Source organism: Poecilia reticulata, chromosome 2 (assembly GCF_904066995.2).
Source record: "Poecilia reticulata chromosome 2, P_reticulata-male-v2, whole genome shotgun sequence".
Lineage (NCBI taxonomy): Eukaryota > Metazoa > Chordata > Actinopteri > Cyprinodontiformes > Poeciliidae > Poecilia > Poecilia reticulata.
The window spans coordinates 34,279,262-34,299,233 of NC_088831.1; the positions used below are offsets into that span (position 1 = coordinate 34,279,262).

At 38.5% G+C, this 19,972-nt stretch overlaps 1 protein-coding gene across 1 annotated transcript in view; it reads left to right on the top strand.

Moving 5' to 3' along the window:
• abca12 (ATP-binding cassette, sub-family A (ABC1), member 12) overlaps window positions 1-19,972 on the top strand; it is a 67,098-nt gene that overhangs the window by 11,407 nt on the left and 35,719 nt on the right. Inside the window, exons 18-36 of the mRNA XM_008403885.2 lie at window positions 761-875; window positions 1,463-4,069; window positions 5,003-5,115; window positions 5,245-5,312; window positions 5,412-5,557; window positions 5,735-5,865; window positions 7,258-7,400; window positions 9,484-9,651; window positions 9,846-10,063; window positions 12,278-13,186; window positions 13,343-13,449; window positions 15,135-15,241; window positions 15,720-15,919; window positions 16,167-16,237; window positions 16,943-17,070; window positions 17,396-17,560; window positions 18,328-18,492; window positions 18,712-18,907; window positions 19,673-19,812. Coding sequence (XP_008402107.2) covers window positions 761-875; window positions 1,463-4,069; window positions 5,003-5,115; window positions 5,245-5,312; window positions 5,412-5,557; window positions 5,735-5,865; window positions 7,258-7,400; window positions 9,484-9,651; window positions 9,846-10,063; window positions 12,278-13,186; window positions 13,343-13,449; window positions 15,135-15,241; window positions 15,720-15,919; window positions 16,167-16,237; window positions 16,943-17,070; window positions 17,396-17,560; window positions 18,328-18,492; window positions 18,712-18,907; window positions 19,673-19,812 — 5,897 coding nt within the window. The remainder of the gene's footprint in view (window positions 1-760; window positions 876-1,462; window positions 4,070-5,002; window positions 5,116-5,244; window positions 5,313-5,411; window positions 5,558-5,734; window positions 5,866-7,257; window positions 7,401-9,483; window positions 9,652-9,845; window positions 10,064-12,277; window positions 13,187-13,342; window positions 13,450-15,134; window positions 15,242-15,719; window positions 15,920-16,166; window positions 16,238-16,942; window positions 17,071-17,395; window positions 17,561-18,327; window positions 18,493-18,711; window positions 18,908-19,672; window positions 19,813-19,972) is intronic.

Here is a 19,972-nt window from a genome sequence, read left to right on the forward strand (position 1 = left end):
TTTTAGTTTAACCAAACATTGTTTCCTAGGAGATCTGGAAAGTTTCTCAATCATTTTCCACTTTCTTTATAAACAAATATCAATGTACTGGTAAGCTAATTCTTTTGGATGTTGACTTTTAGCAGCTCTACATTGTGGGTAATTTGATTTTTTTAACTACATTTAAAATAACTAATACCATTTGGATTCATTTTTTGGGGGGTATCACATAGGCAGTCCAAGCACCATCTAAGGTACTTGTACCACATTTTTAAAAACCGTGGCAATCAGGTATCAGTGAACGCATCTAAAGATTAGGGTTACTACAATAGCAGGCCTTCCAACCTTAAAGACTTGAAGAGCATCACAAAAGATAAACTGTCTAAAATACCAAAAATCTTATAAGAATTTATAAGAACTGTTTGATTCCTGTAATGGCAATAAAGGCCTTTCCTTTCTATCAGCTAAAAGCATTAAAAACCTTAAAAATGTTAAATAAATTTAGAATTGATACTCATTGTGCATGGTCTTATCTTTCATGAAGATGCGTGTGTCATTTGCTATTGGATAAGAGGTTATTGGTTGACTGAAAATAACTTCTAATGTACATCTACCACATGCATACTTTTGAACTAACCTACATTTACTGTGAGCCAGGATAATTTCCCTAAATACAGTAATCAATAGATGTTTACCAGTGATGACAAAAAGAAAAATGTATTTCCATATGTTGCTACAAAGGTGTTTTTTTTTTTTAAATCTTTTTTTACTTTATTTTTAGGCTGTGTCAATGCCCACTCAATGGCCCTTCATTGTGACACTGGTCTGGAGTGGTCGAAGTTTGTCAAAGCAGCAACGGATGCTGTGATGTCACCAAATGAAGATGTCCTTCTGAAGTAAGTCTCCCTAAGGACTTGCTTTACCTTCAAAAGCTTTTAAGCATTGGTTATCTGTGGTCGAGATGCATTGACAAACTCCTTATTCCAGTTGGGCAAAAAACAAAAGCAAAACAGACCTCTGCCAGGGTTAATAACCAAGATAATAAAGATTTATTTAGTTTTGTCTTTTTTTGCTAGTTTTTGAATCTCTCTTTCACTGAGCTCCAAAATTTCATTAAGTTTTTTGGACTTTAGTGAGATAGTTAATAAACACATAACGTATGAACCACTGAGTTCACAAATTTAAATAGGATAAGATTTTAGTTTTAATTACAGGGAAATTAGAAATTGCCATAGCTTTTTTTTTTACAAATAAAGTAAAGGATGTTACATGTCGCTGATGTAAAAACACATAAGAACATATAATAAAAATCGACCCACATCAACAGTGTGGTGAGCAGACAAAGGTCGTTGTTGTGGCAGCTGACAAACCTGTTTGAACTTGTTCTTCTCAGACGTTTTCTGTTTCCACATAAATTTTTATTTTTCTTGCTTTATTGTTGTTGTTACAATCATATTTTTTATTCTTATTTTCAATCTTATAGTGCTTTAAGAGGAACAGTGAGTCTGCTGCAGCACGTATACGGGGAAGTCTACAAAAACCTGACAGCCACGTATTTAAAACAGAAGATTGAAGAGGGCGATGCTCTCTCTGCCCATCTCCTTAAGTTGGTTCTGGACCTGGATAGCTTTGTCCAAACAATCATTGCTCTGCCTAACCACAATATCTCAGACCCCGCCGTCATAGGTCCGCTCATCAGTGATTTGCTAGAATCCGCAGGTCTTAAACCACTCCTGCCTCTGCTCTTCAGAAGTACTCCAGTTAATGCCTCCACAGTGCTTGATGCAGTCTTGCAGATAATCAGGCTCAACCCCCAGATATTCACCTCTGGAGAAAGTGACTTAGCAATGAAAGGACTGGAGCAGTTAATCATGGAGTTCCTGACTTTGGAGAGTAACCTGACACTTTCTTTCTCTGACATCTTGAGACATAGTCTGCTAACTTATTCAGCTTCCATCAAGCCTGAAGATGCTGCCTTCCTCAAAGAGGCACTCTACGGTTTCACCAACCAGTCCTTTGATGAGGTCATCCTTGGTGCCGTGAAGCTTCTGCAAACACTAGCTAATTCTCCAGATGGTGACCCAACCAACATAATTCTTGGATACCTAGACCAGCTTCAAGAGATTGTAGCTTCTCTCTTCAGACAGCAAAAAATAGAGCATCTTCTGTCAACCAATGGCCAACTAACTGCAGCTGAAGTCACTGACCTACAGGCAGCCGTCATGGACCTTCTTGACTTACTCAACCCTGACAACCCCCAGGGTCTCACTCAGGTTGGACCAGACGTTGCCCAGGACCTTATCATTCAGAAGTTGGTGGCATTCCTGCCGCCCGATGTTCAGGAAAATGCTACTTACTTTCTGCAGAAGTTTAAAGCTCTGCAGAATTTGGTCCCCAAATGTGAAGAAGGCAAGAACTGCTTGGAAGGAGTTTCAGAAATCTTTACTTTACTTGATAATGTAATAGAATTCATGCTTGCAGTGGGTGGAGATACATCTGTCACAATAACAGTGGCCAGCAAGGTCCCCTGGAGCCAGGAGCTGGAAGAATTTAGCACAATAGTGTTCTCGCTCATACCGTCACCAAATGATGCAGAGCGTTTAGAAACATTCAAGCAGACCCTTTATTTCATGAAATTAGTCACAGAGATGCAAAACATCACAACATCTAGTCTCGAGAACATTCTGGAGCAGTCAAACCTAACTGGGTTTGATCTTCATGAAATTGCAACACTTGCTGGAGCTTCCAACCTGAACGATCTGGTGGAAAAAATGGTGAACATTTTCACCGACATGAACAAAACGTGTTCTGGACAAGAGAGGAACCCGACAATGACATCGGACTGTCTTCTTGGATTGATAAATGACATTAGCAGCTTTCTGGCAAACACACCAGCAATCCAAAACGAAACAACCCTCCTGTCTGTCATCTCAGATGTTGTCACGGAAACTCTTAGAGATTTCAACCAAGTGGACTTCAGCTCCGATCCTAACACTGCTGTTGTGCAAACCTTGGAAACCATCTTGACCAATATCAAGAGGATACTTGAACTGAACCAACAGAACAGTTCAGATATCAATATGGAAATCACAATGGTGGAGCAATTAATACAGCTGGTCACTGACATGGAGCCATTTAACCGCTTCAATACTACCTCAATGGAGGACCCACTTCGTACACAGAAAGTCTTCCTGGAGCTTGTGGATTGGTATTTGACGAAGCTGGAAACGATCACCAGAAACAGTTCAATCTCAAGGTTCCTACGTGACTTTTTCCACATCACGAGGATTCAAGTGGCAGCCCAGCTGTCTCAGACTGAGTTCACCCTGTATGTCAGTGAGAAGATTGAGCTCCTGGTGGAAAGCCTTCAGTACCCATTGGATGGCGCAGACCTGAGAGTCATTGGACAAACAACGATTGAGATCATTCGCCACCTGTTGAACTACACAAACACCGTCATGGAGCTTCAGGATAACATTCCAGGCGTGAAACAGCTGCACTCTATTCAGCTTCAAATCAGACTCTACCTTGACCTCATTGAGAGATGGATACAACAGCCAAATGTCCCTTTCCTCCTTTCTAGCATGCTCCAGTGGGGAAACTCTTCAACGGCATTTTCCACCCCTGTTAGAGACCTAAATCTTCTGCTACAGACAGTAGCTCCTCTGATAGACGAAGATGTGGCAGCATTCCTCTTGACAATAACCAACATCACAGAGGCTTTCAACAATGCCTTAAGAATGGCAGAGCAACCAGGTGAATTTCAGAGCGATGACTTTATAGCTACGATCCTAACTGGCGTCCACAGAGCCCTGCAGATCCCTAGTCCAGTCATGGGGTCCCCTTCACCTGCTGTGCAGCAGGAGATCCTGGGAATTGTGGAAGGTTCTCTAACTCTTATCATTAACCAGGGCATGAGTTTTGCCTCGTCACAGAACACCTCCCTACTGATCCTGGAGAGAACTCAGAAAGTTATCCAACTAACAGTACTGAAAGACTTTGCGGAATATCTGCTGCCAATGGTCAAACTGCTCACTACATACTTTGAGAGTGCATCTACATCCAGCGGGCCAGATCAGTGGAATCAAATGTGAGTAATGGTGCTGCTTTTGTTAATTCTCATGGGGTAAAATGATCACGGTTGAAAAATATGAGAACATTTTGATTAGAAAATAACAGTTGTGCAAAAATATTTTACTTTAAAATCAGTCTTTTAAAATTGGTGTGTCTTGCTGTCTGACCCAAATATGGCCTGTCATGCAATTAATTCAGTGAACAGAAGCAATATCTTGTTTTGGTTCATGTAAGGAGCAAACATCCCCTGCAGTGTCAGTTTACCACTTTGCCAATTCAGACCCTCATTCTGTAGGTTTGCACTGACATTTCATCTCAAACTTATTCCACCCTTATTCCATTTGCACCAGTTAATTTAAACCATGAGCCATCAGTTTTTGTTTTTGTAGGTCAGTATTTTTCATAAATTATAAAATAAAATAAATGTGAAATGAAAATGTTTAGATATCGTTTCACTTGCATAATATCAGAAAACTTTACTTTGGTTCCGACCCCTGTTTGATCCGTTTTGGCCCTTTCATAGAATCTGACAAATAATGACCATTGATCCTACCAAAATATTGGTTACTCTATGCAGACTTCAGAAGGGAGACATTTGATGGAGTAACATAAATACACTTCCTTTCAAGAGATTATGTGTAGTATAAAGAAAAATAATTGTTGGTTATCACAGCAGGTACAAAGCATCCCTGACAGATCATTGACAAATGGTTTGTACAGAAATTCCAATGGTAGATATGTACTTGAAGGATTAAGTTGATATGCTCTGGGATTTATTGCAGCAATGATAAAATGATCAAATTAATTTGTAGAAAGGAAGCATTATATCAGACTTTTTTCTGGTTGTAAAACTGACCAAATAAAATAGTTGAAATGAACATTTTAATCTTTTCAAGAGGAATACTAAAATGAAAAGTACTGTTGATTTTCTTTTTGCTTTTTTTTCAAGAATTTTGAATGAGATGAAGGCCATCGAGAGCTTCCTGCCTCCAAACTCCACAGCTCAATACTCCATCTCTGTCCTCATTAAGATAACAAACTTCATCTTGAACCCTGGCCAAGGTAAGTCAGCTTCTTAGTGTAATTATTGGGGAGACGTCATGTTAAATCCTGATGATTTATGATATTTGTTTGCATATTGAGCATTACAAATTTAAGTTGACTTTGTCAAAACGTTCCGTATAATTTCAGGCAACATGAGTCTCTGGGAGAGTTTTGAGGGAACGTCAATGACAACTTTACCAGATCTTATTAGCAAGGTACAGTTTATGTGCTCTGATACGTCAAGTGTGAGAAGCTTTCCAACAAAGGTAATAATAAAAGTTATGCCTGATTGTATGTGCTTTGTTCAATAACAGCTGACCAAACTTGTGGGAATGTTCCTGCAACTTGTAGTAGAAGGCCCACCTTCAACATCTTTGGACAATTTCAACAATTTCAGCCTTATTGTTCCTACTTTGGAGCAGGTGATGACTGGGAATGCAAATCAAGACACATGGGACAAGTAAGTGCAGTTATCCAGAGCAATATACACAGATATAAGAAATAATTGCCTGGCATTTTAAAGTTATTTGAAGCCATACCCTTAAAACTGATTGTGCCAGATTATGCATTTTGTTCTCCATCAGTTCACAGTCAAATGAAGTTGCCTTAAACCAAATTTTATTTTCTTCTGCACCAGCCTCGAACAGATGCTGGAAGGCCTGCTGTCAACTTTAGAAGAAGAAGACCTATGGAGCAACATCTCATCTGTCATGCCTGTTTTTGAAAAACTGACTGAAGCTGTGGTGAAGAACATGCAAGCAGAGAATGGTGAGAGAACCAAGAGACACAACAGACACAAAAAATAGTCATACAGCCAAACTGCTGACTCATCCAGATGAAACATGTTTAAATAGCTAAAAGGAATAAGACACATTGTGCAAGTCATCTAAAATTTCGATTGTGCCAAGAGTACGCAATCTTGCCTCAAAGCCTTATTTTGCTATTTTAAACATCTACATTATTCACAAAACTAAACAGGCACTTCCCTTTCAGCAACTCTATCTACTCCAGCCAATTTCCTCAAATTATAGTTTGTTAAATTAAGGTTATCGCCGCTAGGCAGGCAAACAAGCACATGGTCAAAACATGTCTAACAAGACAAAATGATTCCAGTGATTGTGTGAGCTTTGACGGACAATTTTGACTGTAATCTTGACTAAATGCTCACTTGGCACACCAGTTGTATTTAACTAATTTGGATTTTATAGTCCTTTTTTTTGCAAATGTACAACTTTTAGTGCAAATTATGTGTTGAAATTTATCTCAAGTCTCACTAAAGATGTTTCTGGTCCAAATTTAAGTCCACTCCAGAGGTCGTTTTCTAACTGTTCTGTTCTCCCTTGTTTAACTGACTATTTCAACACTGGTAAAAACAAAAAAGGGAGAACTTTGATTCAGCATTGCTCCATATATTTCTATATCTTTTTTGTGTTGTTTTATGTACTTACAAGTTAACCTCCAGACGCCTACTCCTGGAGGCGTCTGGAGGCGTCTCCTACTGCAAGAACACAACTCTCATCATATCTGTGGATTTTCATTTCTGTTTTGTGAGAGCGTATTTAAATTAAGGGTTCTGGTAAACTTTTAGGGAGCAATTAAAAGTAAAGACATGTGAGCTAGCTCTTCTACTCAAAGCACCTGGAGGTGCATTTCCATCTCCTTCGTAGAGCTCTCCCTTGGGGTCACCAGTGGTGTTTTGACTTTCAAAACTGCCTCATCCCAGAATATATTCATATAGGAAATTGCACCGAGGGATTTGAAACTTTTCAAACTGTTTTATTATTTGATCTGCATGTCAGCAAAAGTTAGTATCAGAAAGGCTCAGATAAGGCTGTTTTGTTCTGTAACAATGTCCCGTTTTCTGTGAGTCCTGACCTGATCTTTCTTTGGCCGCCACCAGTTATGTTTATCCCAAGTAAAATAACAAAAAAAAGACAGAAATGATGTGATGTAGGTACTTTGATAGAGGTAGTCATATTTAATCTAAGAGAAAATGAAGGAAACGGCAGCACTATCTCAATTATGCATCGGTGTTCCTACACATTATCTGATCTTTATTAATCTCTAACTAAAATGCATAAAGGAACAGTGTCTGTACATTTTTCATTTAGCTTATAGAGGTAATTTGCATTTGTCAGTTTCACTTTTTCTTCTTCTCAGTAATGCTACAAAGCCTTCAGATGCCCCTGGTGGCCCTGATGAGAGACATTGGGCTGGCTGTGAACAGTAGTCATCTCAACATGTCTGAGCTCACAGAAGGAATGCAGCTTGCCATACAAGGAACTCTTCAAGCAGCCCAGCAGGTCAGTCAGCTATTCTCAATCTTCACAATCATTTGCAGAGTTTCCTTTTGTTATAGTTTCCTACATGTCTGCGTTTAAGGTGGACAACAAAGCGATCACACCAGCTGTCATGCATTGTTGCACTTGACAAGAGGCGTTTCTCATCCTTGTGTCACGTCTCATTTTCCAGACATCTGATTAATGTATCAAAACTATCTTGGTTTTTGCAACTTAATCTGTCCGTTCCAACGGCTTGAATAGGCATCTGGACATCTATTTACCTCAACAAGGTTTGAGACAAACAGTATTGTCGTACTGGAATATAATGTGGGTATGACTTTAGTGGTAAACGATCCAAATTACACATTTTCAGGATATAGAATAGCTGATGGTTGCATGCAAGCAGGAATTTATTTATAAACTATTCACACTATTTGTGAAAAATCTACTCTCTAGGTAAAAAGTAAGATTTCCGAAGTGTTTCTGTTGCGTGTGCTGGTTTTGTTGTCTATTTTTTTGTAAGAAACAAGAACGTTCTAATATCAAAATAGTTTCTCTTTCACATATGGCTGTGAAAGAGAAACCTTTTATGTTTACATCTATAGCTTCACAAAAAAATTATAGCTTACTTGATTTTGAGTTGACTTTGGGTCATTTTGCCCTTTGAAATGTTGTAGCCACGATTAATATATACGCATTGCCATTTTGCTCTTTTCAGCCTGCATTTTGTGCCCATATAGTCAAGCACTAGCATATGAATTTTTTTCATAGCTACATATTTTTATTTAAAAACCAACCCCTTAGCCGCTATGTCTTTACCAGCAATAAAATGTCTTAAACGCTTCTTTTGCTTTGACTTAAATTGGTCAATATTTGAAATCATTGCCAACACAAACTGAATGGCTTTGTTCACATCCTCCGCTTCACAACAACATCTTCTTTTTGCTGATTGACCCAGTTGAAGTTCAACCAGAAAAATCAAACTCAATGGGAGAAATCCCAGACGGAGTACTGAAGGGAGATGAGAATCTAGTAAAGCTGCGTATGAAGCCAGTGCTCTGGTTCATCTTTTTAGAAACTCTAGAGATAAATTGTCATAAAAACGCTCAAATCCCATGTGTAATATAATCAAATCACATTCTGTACTGATACCTAAAGCCTTTGTATTACTCTCATTAAAAAATAGCAAATTAGCCAATATTCGTGTCAAATTAAAGTAACTCTTGGCCTTAAGGTGATGTTTGTTGGAGTCCTACAGCCACATTTTCCACATTGAGTGGGTTATGAAAAATAACTCTAAATTGCTATGTGGTTGTCAGAGTGAGTAGAAATAGTTCCCCTGGCTGGTACGAATTGATTCATGATTGGTATGAACTTTGCAGGTTATCATTTTCCCAATTTCATCCCTGCAAATGCTGGGTACATTTGCAAATATACAAAAATGGTGGAGGGGTGAAATAGCTAACACCCATCTGAGTCTTTTATTGAGGACAAACAAATGATATCATATAAACGTTAAGCTTTACCAGCCTGCTGCTCAGATCCGAGGGTGCTTTTTAACTTTTAATGTCGGAGTGTCTTTCCCAGAATACTAATTCTGCTCTGCCATGATTAGAATTTCCCTCAGTTTCTGGGTAAAATATGAATTTTTAACAGCAACAGAAATGAAGTGTGACCACGTTCCTTGGTGTTTTTGTCTGAATCTGCACATTTCCTCATCAAATTCAAGTATAAAATTATTTTAAAAAGAGCCATCCTAATTATTGTCCCTATCATGATAAAACCACCATGCAGTGGAGAAAAGTATGCGTCTTATCGTGCAAAACATGTAAATACCCTCAGAGTCTAGACATGCAGAGACGACATGGTACTTCGGTGTTTGTGATTTATACAGTGCTTATGTGGGCGTATAACAGTAACACAATGAAAAACGGATACCTGTGGGAGAATTATCCCTTGTTCTTTCTAAACCTCAAAAGAGGAGATATTAGGATCTTCCCCCTGCAAATCCCTCCCTACAGCCTTTTGTGTTTTGGGCACAGGTTTTTTCAGCTGGTTATTATAACATGATATAAGATTTCTTTCTCCTTTTTTGTCTTTCTAGGCAAGTGGCACACTGAACTGCAGCGACGCCCTTAAAGCCTGGGAGCCTGTTGCAGAGGCAGCAGGGGCAAACCTTTCCACATTTGCTGTCTGGTGCAGCACCGGCCTGCAGCCTGTTTTGGATGCCTACGCAGCAGCAATCACAGACTTGTCCCACCTGAACATGAGCGTGAGTAGGAGCATGGCAAATTAAAATGCAAACTGCAAATGTGTTTGTAAAAAAAAAAAAAAAATTGCTTTCTTGGAAATGAAAAAAAAAAAAAAAAAAAAAAAACAGTTTCAACACTTGGTGGCAGTGTTGTCACTCAGGAAATGAACAGTCCCGCTTCTTACACTCTTTTTCTCCTGCATGCTTCTACACAGCAAATGGGCATGGAACCAATAAGTGTGAGCTTGGCAGCTGGCAGGATTGTCAAAACATTACAGTCTCTCTATCACGTCAGCATTAACCGCACAGATGTGATACAACAGTTCATCAAGACTCTCTCCAGCCAGCTCCTGCAGCTGACAGGCATGCATTTGAGCTACGAGGGACACATATCCTGGTACTGGCTGCTCCAGGACATGCAGTTGCAAAGCAGGTCAGCCACAATTGGATTATGTTGTTCCTAACACGATGTGCTCTTTACTCTTGTTATAATTTGGGTGCTCTCAAGGAAGGAATTCACTAAACAGTGTGTTGGTGTTGAATCTTGCGATAATAATTCAACTCACTAAGAGCTGTTTTGACAGTAAATCATATCAAATTAACTTAGCGGTCTATTTAGGTCTCCAGGAAACCCAAGCAATTTCCCCATGGTAAATGGCTCAAAAGAGAAAAGTATAGAATGAAAAAAGGAGCATGACGTTGCTAAAAATTCTTTGAAACAGAAACAACCTTTATGGGATTTAACCAACCAGTTTGAGGACAGTTTGATTGGGAACTACTGCATCAAACACCAGTCCGAGTTATTTTAGTCGTCAGCCAACAGAATCGCAGCGCAACACTTCACTGAAGCTAATAAAGCCATATTCGTTAACTACAAGGCAGCAGTTTTAAAATGCTGTAAAATTATACACTGCGTTTCATCAGTATTGCAATTCTCTCACAAGCTAGCTTCCAGATGCAGCAGCCTCTCCGGTTCTTTCCTATGTTCCTCTTTCTGCTTAGAGTGTCAGATATTTTCGTTCCAACCAGAGTTTCTGTAGGTCAGATTCAATATGTTGCTCCAACATGGGTTAGTTCAATTAAAATAGAGTGCTGCAATGTAACTTAACATGTTTCCTATAATGTGCATTTGTTTTTAAAAGTGATTCTGACTCAGCATACCCACAGCGAATAATGAACTCGTATTGCTTTAGTTTTCTGCTAATGTTAGCGTGCTTCCTCTCTTTTTTGACAACTTTATTCACCTTGCTACATATTTCAATACGATTCCAGCTAATCATGCTCTAACAAAAATGCTTTCCTTTGAAAACAATCAAAATAATGAATGGTCATGAAGATATTCTTTGCAGGATATTAAAGGTTATTTCGTAATCATCTTTATTTAGCTGTGAAACATATGCTGAAACTAGGATATTTTTTTACCCCATAGGTCCAATCCAAATGCATCCTATATCCTATGCATAGAAGTTGGTTAGCCCATGTGATCAACCTCAACCACCTTTTATCACTTATTTACAACTTTCATTTCCTTTATCTGGACATGATTTACCTTGATTAGAAGGATGGCGGTATTGTCCTTTCTCTGCCCCATGGAACATGCACTGCTTTGAGTGATTGGGAAATTAAAGGATGTTGTTAAAGAGCTGTGTGTGATGTCTAGGCACATCTGACAGAGCAGGTCACATGACTCATGACAGAAGGAACTGCTGCAGCTTCTCTCCCACTCTGAAAGCTGTTGTAAAGAATGAAAAAAGCTTAATATCTAAGCTGAAAATTGGTGATTTTATTACCCAAATAACGCAAACTTTCATACAGTTTATCAAACTGTGCTAATAAAAGCAGGCTGTAATTGTGAAAAATTGGCTGCGTAAAACTAATATCGCTGGGGAAGTGGCTGACATAATCAGAGACACAGATCAATGGCAAATATTGGGAACCAGAGTTTTGTCAAACACGCCTGATGCTGATTAATTAAAAGTGCCATGATCAGGACTCTGGGCTGAAACCTGGGATCGGATCAGGTCATCCCTGACTACGGCACAATCAGTAAAAAATGTGCTGTACAGCGGCAACAAAAGAAAACATTTCCATCGAATTCTGTTTAGAGCGCAGACCTTTAGAGGCAGTTTCACCTGCAGCTTACATGAACTCACCATGAACCTAATACTTAATTTGCTGTGACCACATTATCCACAAAGCACCACTGAAACCTATTTGATTCATACATAATTACACAAGGAGCTGAAGTGGTCGCATTTGCATTCAAATTGATTAATTTAACGCTGGTCTGCCTGAAAACAGGCAGGTCTGAATAGATAGTAGCTTAGCCGTGATTCGGCCTTCTTCTCCTCTTAAAATTGATTTCTCGTTTTATGTCGGCACCATTAATGAGCCGGGCATGGGGATAAGGATCAGAATCTGAGTATCCCAGGGAATCAAACAGGTCTAACTACATGAGTTACAGCTCTTTAATCTGTTCCTAAGGATGAAGGGCGAGATTGGAAGTGTCTTTTTCTTCCAAATCTGAAAAGGAATAAAGAAAGGTTTTTGGGAATCATTGAAATAAAGAATTAGAATAAAACAAAGGTTGTTATGTTATGCAAACATGTTTACATTTTGACATTCATTAAATGTCTTCTTTCCACAGTTTGGTTTCCATCAGACAGCTTTCAGATGAATTGCTTGATGTGGCTCCTTTCCTTCAGCCCTACATTGAAGCTGCGTTCCAAGCGCTGAGCTACATTCTGGACAACTACCATCTCACTGAAAGCAGCAGCTCATCCCAGGAGCTCATTGAAGAGGCAGCAGTGATCTTCCTAACCTCTGCCAACATCACTTTGAATGACATCTTCCCCATGGTGTCAGGAAATGCTTCTGAAGTTAATTTGGCCTTTTTCGCTGACACAATGGAAAGGATAATTAAACTGATTGTCGATACAAGGGCTTTTGGACATTCGCCTGTGGTGTACCAGGCCATGGAGAACTTCCTGGCAACAAACGGCACTTACCTGACGGTGGAGCGCGTGTACGAGATGTCCGTGTGGCTGGCCTCAACCGAAACATTTGGACTGGAAATGCTGAGTCAGGCTCTTTCCAAGATGTATGAAATCGTCAGACTCCCACTGTCTATTCTGACCAGAGTGAGTGTGGACGTGGATACTGCAGTGTACGAAGAGCTGGTTGGGAACATGTTTGCAGCTTTTCACCAGTTTGTTAGCACTGGTGGTCTTCCAACCCCAAGTTCCAGCGTCTACCATGAAGGGAGGAACAGGCAGAAACGCGACCTGTCACTGATGATGACAAGAGACCCTGTGACCGACATCATCGATATGTTTGAAATCGACTACCCAGCCATGTACAGAGCCGTCTCTGTCCCTCCGACCACAGCAGACATCACAGAGACAGCCCATGTGTTGTTTTCGAATCCCGATCTGAATATTGTGATGAAGGGAGCAACAAGAGGCATGCCGTGGAGCTTGAACGCTTCGCGAGAAGACACTATTGACGCCACCCTTGGAATGTTTGCCTTCTTTACTCATCCTCAAGTCTTTGAGACGTAAGTGTTCCTTTAAAGGTTAGCCAGAGAAAGACAATCGTTGTGTACTCTACAATTTTCTCCAGTCCAAACAATGATAAGTCTAACTTATTCTTCCTTGTTTGTCTTGTATGGTAGTCTGGGTTACATAAACATTTTCGGTACTATTTTCCTCAGGCCATCAATGGATATCCTGACAAATGCTGCTGAGATGCTTCCTGATGGTTTACCATTTGCCTCTGAGATCAAAACCATTAGCAGGGCACTGGCACGTGAATCTCCAGGTAATAAAAACATGTTTTTTGGACTATTCCCTTTTATTCAGTGTATTTTATAGACTTTCATGTAAAATCCATAAAAACACCAAGAGTGGAATTGAACATATGTGCTTCAGTATTGTCTTTGTTTTTTTTGTTTTTGTCTTTTTTCCACTACATTAACATCAACACATGTTTGATGATTGCTTTTTTTACTCTGGTGCAACTAGAAAAATAAGAGCTTCTTGTCCAAAACTTGATTGGGATGGCATTTATTTATTGAGGACCAAAATTCAATATGTCATTAAATAAATGACTTTATGAATCACTTTATGAAACTTAAAGGAATACATTAAATAAATGAAAACATTTATTGATTTTTCAAAAAATATTTGAATTATTAGTTAAGTAAATAACAAATGCGTAAGAATAAAATGAAAAAAAAAACATTTGAAAATAATGTATTAAAATTCTATGCCAATGCCTTATTAATGTAATTTTGAGCCACACTGCTTAGAAAAGAGGTCTCTGTTATATAGATTAGATTATATAGGAATATATAATGAAATGATCCAGTTTGTACCAATCCAATCCCATAATCCAATTTGACTATGTTTGTTAGACAATACGGTCAAATTCTGATGATCATGTGATGTCAACTGGTAAAAAGTTATCTATCTAAGAAAGCCCAGCCAACTGCATGGAGTTACTGACTTAAATACAATATAATAAATAAATAAAGTACCTCCATCTGAGCATGCATGTAAATTCAGATTTAGCTACTTATTCCCTCACTTGCTGCTGCTACAGCTTGTGTTTGCATAGCCACTGTGACAGCCTGAATGTATAAATACAGCCTGCCATTAAACAGTCACGCAGCTTGGAGCGCCGTCACCCTGTAATTTATAACGGTTGCAAGACCCAGGGAAGACCATAAAACATTTTGTTAGTGCTGTTGTAACTGCACATATGATTACGGCGCTTCGAATATTCACTCTGCAGATATGAGGAATAAGACTTCACACCGACTTAGCTTCAACTCCCAAAGAGCCCAAGGCCATGTGGCCCATCTCCAACAGAAAGCCACTCAGCACCTTTTTAAATCTCATTAGCAAAGTAGAATTCAATCACTTATCCTGTCCGCCCTCGCTAAATGTCTCCCCTTGCACTCGCACAAGTATGCATCCATGACCTCTTTTTAATATGCTTCTGTGCTTGTGCGATAATGTTTTTCTGTGTGCATAGAACCCCTTTGTAAGCAGGTTCAGTTCTCAGCTCTCAAAGCCCGCTAATAAACACTGCAAACTGTTGTGGATGCAAAGACCTCAAGGTATTGAGCAGCCTGAGATTAAACGTTACATTTGTCTAATTTTGGACTAATTAAATATTCTGTCATCCCATCTTGCAGCCCGAGGTGGTGCTTTTCTTAGGGCTTGTCAGATGCGTTTTTATGCATGACGGCATCTAGGACTGCTGGCCCTTCTGGCCCCATCAGTCCCGAACAGAGCTTTACTTTAAGCACATCATTTGCTGCTCATTGCTCGGCGACGGTACCACCGTAATGGCGCGTGTCGTAATGAAGCCCAGTGGGATGTCATGTTATTCTGTCACTTCGCAGGCCGAACTCTTTAAGATTCCAGACACTAATGGCATCTCTCTCAGCCTCCCCTTTTTCACCCCCTGCATCTCTCTGTCTTTTCCACCTGTCACAGAGAACCTGAGAGTCATGCAGGAAGCCATCCAGACAGCCAGCGAGCTCCTTCAGATCAGCCCAACTGACCCGCGGTACACAGATCAACTAAACCAACTGAGATCTGAGGTTTGTGCATTAACTTGCCTGTCGTTTATTGTTATTGTTTGATAGTGACTCAGACAAGGTGAAGGTTGCCGCTGATTGCATTCACAGATGCAACCCTTTTGAAATTCAGCTTAACTTCTGTGCGATTAGCCACTCTGAAAGTTATCACCTAATCACCGTGAACTGCTTAAATTTTTAAAACAAAAAAAAATCACCAATAAAGTCTACTTTCAGAACCTAGTTCTTAGTTTCACTCTAATTATCAAGGTTTAAAGATGTGCTGTAATTGAGTGACATTATTTTGTTTTCTGCACTTGCTTAGAACTAAAATTTTCCTTCAACAAGATATTCTTGCAGTTTAAGTGTTTTTGTGTGTGTGTATGTTATTACTAATGTTTAATGTTTTACACATTTTCTCATTAAAAAGTGCCTAAATATATATTTGATCATTCTATACCATCAGGGTTCATCATATTCACAGCCACTTTGTGTCCTGTAGGTGTGTGTTTTGGAGAACGCAGATTCGGTGGCCCTGCTCTTGCAGTCACTTTCCATGAAACCTGGGGATCTCTGTCACAGCGTTCTGCCAAGCCTGCAGGTCTTGGTTGAAGCTGTCCAGAGCAACAAAACCTCCCTGTCAGAAATCATCTTCCAGGCTGTAGTCGGAGATCCCAGAAGCTACAACCTCCAGTCAGACTGGTACAAACGTTTCCGTCATCTGTCTGAGATTTTTTGAAATTACAAATTGCCAAAGAAGCATGCAAACATAATACGCAAAATGGTTATGATTCTATTAGTAGTTTTTTTTTTAAGAAGAGTCAATTAACTTAACTTATTTAATCAAAGGATGATGGTGTTCTATGCCATTGCAATTAATTAAACAGCGTAATTTGCAATATTTTGTATTTACAAACTTCATTTATAGCATGAATGTATATGGTTACAGGACTGCTTTGTTGAGTGAAACGCTGGGCTTGAACATCAGCAGTCTGAGCTCGGTCAATATTACTGCTCCAGGTGAGTCTGTCAGTCTCTACATCCATTCTTAAAACTGTCACTGCTGTAGTTAATGAGTTTCAGTTTTATCTATAGGTTTTGGTTTTAATTTTGAATTTATCATTAGGATTTAATTTTCTTTTACTTTTTTTAATCTAAGATTTCTTAACCTTCATCCATTTTTTTCTAAACTCCATTAAATTGGAGTTTACCATAATCAAGCTTACATTATACACAAAGGTTTAAGCATCTCCCTCTCCCCATCTTTTTGAAGAGAATATACAACTACCAGCCACTTTATAAGGTACAGGTAAAGTGTACCTTATAAAGTACACTTATACTTTATAAGGTATGCTGTTGCCTTCTGAACCACATTTATTTTTTGTGTAAGAGAGACAACTAGGCACTGAAAACATTCCTCAAAATGTTTGCCCCATATTGAAGATAACATCAAATAGTTGCCTATTCATAATGCAAGTTTCCTATTTTACTAAATCACAGTCTCCTCATAAAAAACAGGCTACTGATTGTGGTATTTCCCTATTTTTGACTGATGCCCACTCTTTCTCTCACTTGGGTCTTTGTTGAGACTAAAAAAGTATTTTCCTTCACTTTTCTAATAATTTCTCTTCATGCAAGAACACCTTGTTACTCTCCATAAAAGCAATTTATTTTTGTAATTTATAAATATCGTAAAGCTGACTTATAAATGGTTTGTTCTGGCAGGAGTGGTGACAGCTGGCGACATGCTGAGGGATAAGGACGCTTTCATTCTGGCCGTCCAGGAACACATGAATGTAGATCCTGCAGCTCTTCTTGCTCTGATGGAAACTCCTCTACCTAACAACACAGAGGTGAGCCAAGACCTGCATGCTGGAGTTTCATTATTTTATTGCTGCTCTGTGGTGGCTTTTATTTGAATTTTTTGTCCAAAACAATGAACAAATAAATGATATAATGCAATAATAATGCAATTCTGTCATTGCTAGTCAAATTGATTTGTCTGATCAAATCAAATCAAACTAAAAGACTTAGTAACTTAGTTTGCACAATGATGAAATTATTAGCTAATCACTTTTCTTATGTTTACACCCATTTTATATACACAACATACCATCTTAGTCATGTCTTTGGCATTAAGGTTTATTTATATATCTCTCATGATACCTTTTGGAACAGATCCTGACTTGGCTGGCAAGCCTGCATTATTGTCACCCCACTGATCCAGTGAACACGACAGAGGCGGACATTCTGGCAACTTTCTGCGCTATGTCTGCTGAAGACTGGTACAAGTTCTCACTGCTGACGGCTGAACATATAAACACGGAGAAGGTCGTTTACAGAGTAAGGCTTAAAGTCTACATGTGTCTCCCCTCCCATCTCATCAAAACAGTGCACCTAAAGCCTAACTCTGTAGCAGCCGCAAGGATGTCACAGAGGATTTGTTTCAGAAACATGAATCACATATTTTTCTTTTTTTTTCCCCCATTGTTTTCTTTTTTTAATCTATTTTTGTTAAGTCAAGAAAGAAACAAGAGTAAATACAAAATACAAACCTTTCCATTTTACACACACACCTCCCATGCCAGCTCTTCAGTGACATTTACAGATTTTAGATTTGCACATGAATTTATTCATTATCTCTTTTACCAGTGATTTTATTTGTGATTTTCTTTCAACATTTTTTGTTCTGTGTGTGTTATTATGCTAAGACAAAAACTATAAGTTGATAATATATAGTTAGCTAAACATCACATTTCATTTAAGTTAGAATAACATAGATCAAAGATGTAATCAAGTTATGTAAGGATTGTCTGCAATTTGTGTAGCTCTTGAATTTAAACCACAACATTCTTAAAGTTGGATTTTCAATTAAAATTCAACTTAATTACTTACGCCTTGACATAAATTCTTTTTAGATACATTCCAACATTTATTATTTTTCTTAGCAAAAACTTTATACTTAAATAATGATAAAATATCTACCACTCCACTATTAACTTTTGGACCATATCTTGAGAATTTTCTTTCAAATTAGAGACAAAAATGTGTCTTGCTGAATTGATCAAAAACTGGTAAAGAAAACCTGAATGTTGCTTTCTTTCTTGTAGATGGTGTTGTCCCAGGAACTCCAGGGTCTGGTTGAAGTCATGGCCCAAGTGGCAATGGTTGCAGCGGATTTGATGAACAAGATTCTTCCCGCAGTCAGGCAATTGGAAGGCTACCTGCTATCCGTCAAAGATCTTAACTTGGAGTCCAGCACTGAATTCTCTGAAGTGCGTTTTCATTAAACCTGCAGGAAACACTTTTCTTTAAAACAAACATAGGCGCTCAAAGTAGCCAAAAGAAAGAAATGCAAGGCGTTTCAGGAATACAAATGTACTCAATGTATATTACTAGCAAACATAGTTTTGGCTGAAAAAATAGCTTTCTGGTTGTGTTTTAGTGATATTTTTCATAAACTTTTTTTATTTTTATTTATTTTTCCCAACCAGATGACAAGAGGAAAGAGAAGCGTCATCTCTACCAAAGCCACATTCGTGACCTTGTCCCGGGCTCTGTGCAGCAACGGCATCATCGCTCTGTTTGGAATCTCCAAATTGCCTGAACTGTCTGAATCTGGCCCCTCATTCACCAACAACCAAAAGAGGGAGGAGATGATCGAGAGGTTCAAGATCCCACGAGACTCCTGTTAGTTGCAAGATTTGGGGCTTAATACTTAGACTATTAATCTAATCATTTTTCGTTTTTATTTTTTTAAAATGTGTTAGTGGAAATTATTGTTTTAGACACCACAGTATCTAGCCTTGAGGGTTTTCTTATTACATGTATTAATGTTATTGCATTTACATTAATGCATGTTAATGCAATAAATTAGAATGTTACTGACAAGTTCATTTATAAAGGTTAAATACACAATGATGTTTTTATGTCTCTGTTTATGTTAATTATAAGGATATTTCCATTTATAGCTAATCAAAACAGGCCACTTAAGATCCGACATTTACATTAGACCAATAAAAAATATTTTAATACAGAAATTTGAGCTTAGTGAAAAGTATATTTAATACCTACTAAGAGGTTGTTATTTTCCAAAGGTAATCTGACAACCAGTCCTCATTAGAAAATATTTTCAAATTTATTTAGTATGACCGCATACGATGAGGTAAACAAGTCCTCTGAATTGTGAATACTCAAACTTTGGAATAATAATAATAATAAAAAAAAGGAGAACAAAATTTTCTACAATCAAATATCCTTTTGAATATCTTTCAGGTTGATATATTTCATTTTTAACTATATATGGCAACACATTTTAAGGCTCCCGTTTTCCCTTAAAAAAAAGACTGTGGAAGCAAAATTGTCAGATTCTAAATCTAAAATCTAATTTGCATGTTTTCCATTTGACATTTAGCTCTGTACCTAACGCTTCTCTTTCATCCCTTGTTCATGCAGCACCCTTCTGCATGAACATGTATCTGGACATGGTCAGTACCACAGGCGGAGCCATCGCCTGGGCCTTCCTCAAACCAATGCTGATGGGCGAGATCCTCTTCACACCTGACACACCTGCCACAAGGGCTGTAATGGAGAAGGTAAATACAAACTTCTTGGTATACAAATACACTCTGGGCCTACTTATTTATACAGACAAATAATACATTATCATTAGACCGTACAATCAGAACAATCTCAGTTGGTTAAGCTATCAACATGGGGTAACTTCCAAACGTTTAGGTATTTCTATTCTTTTGG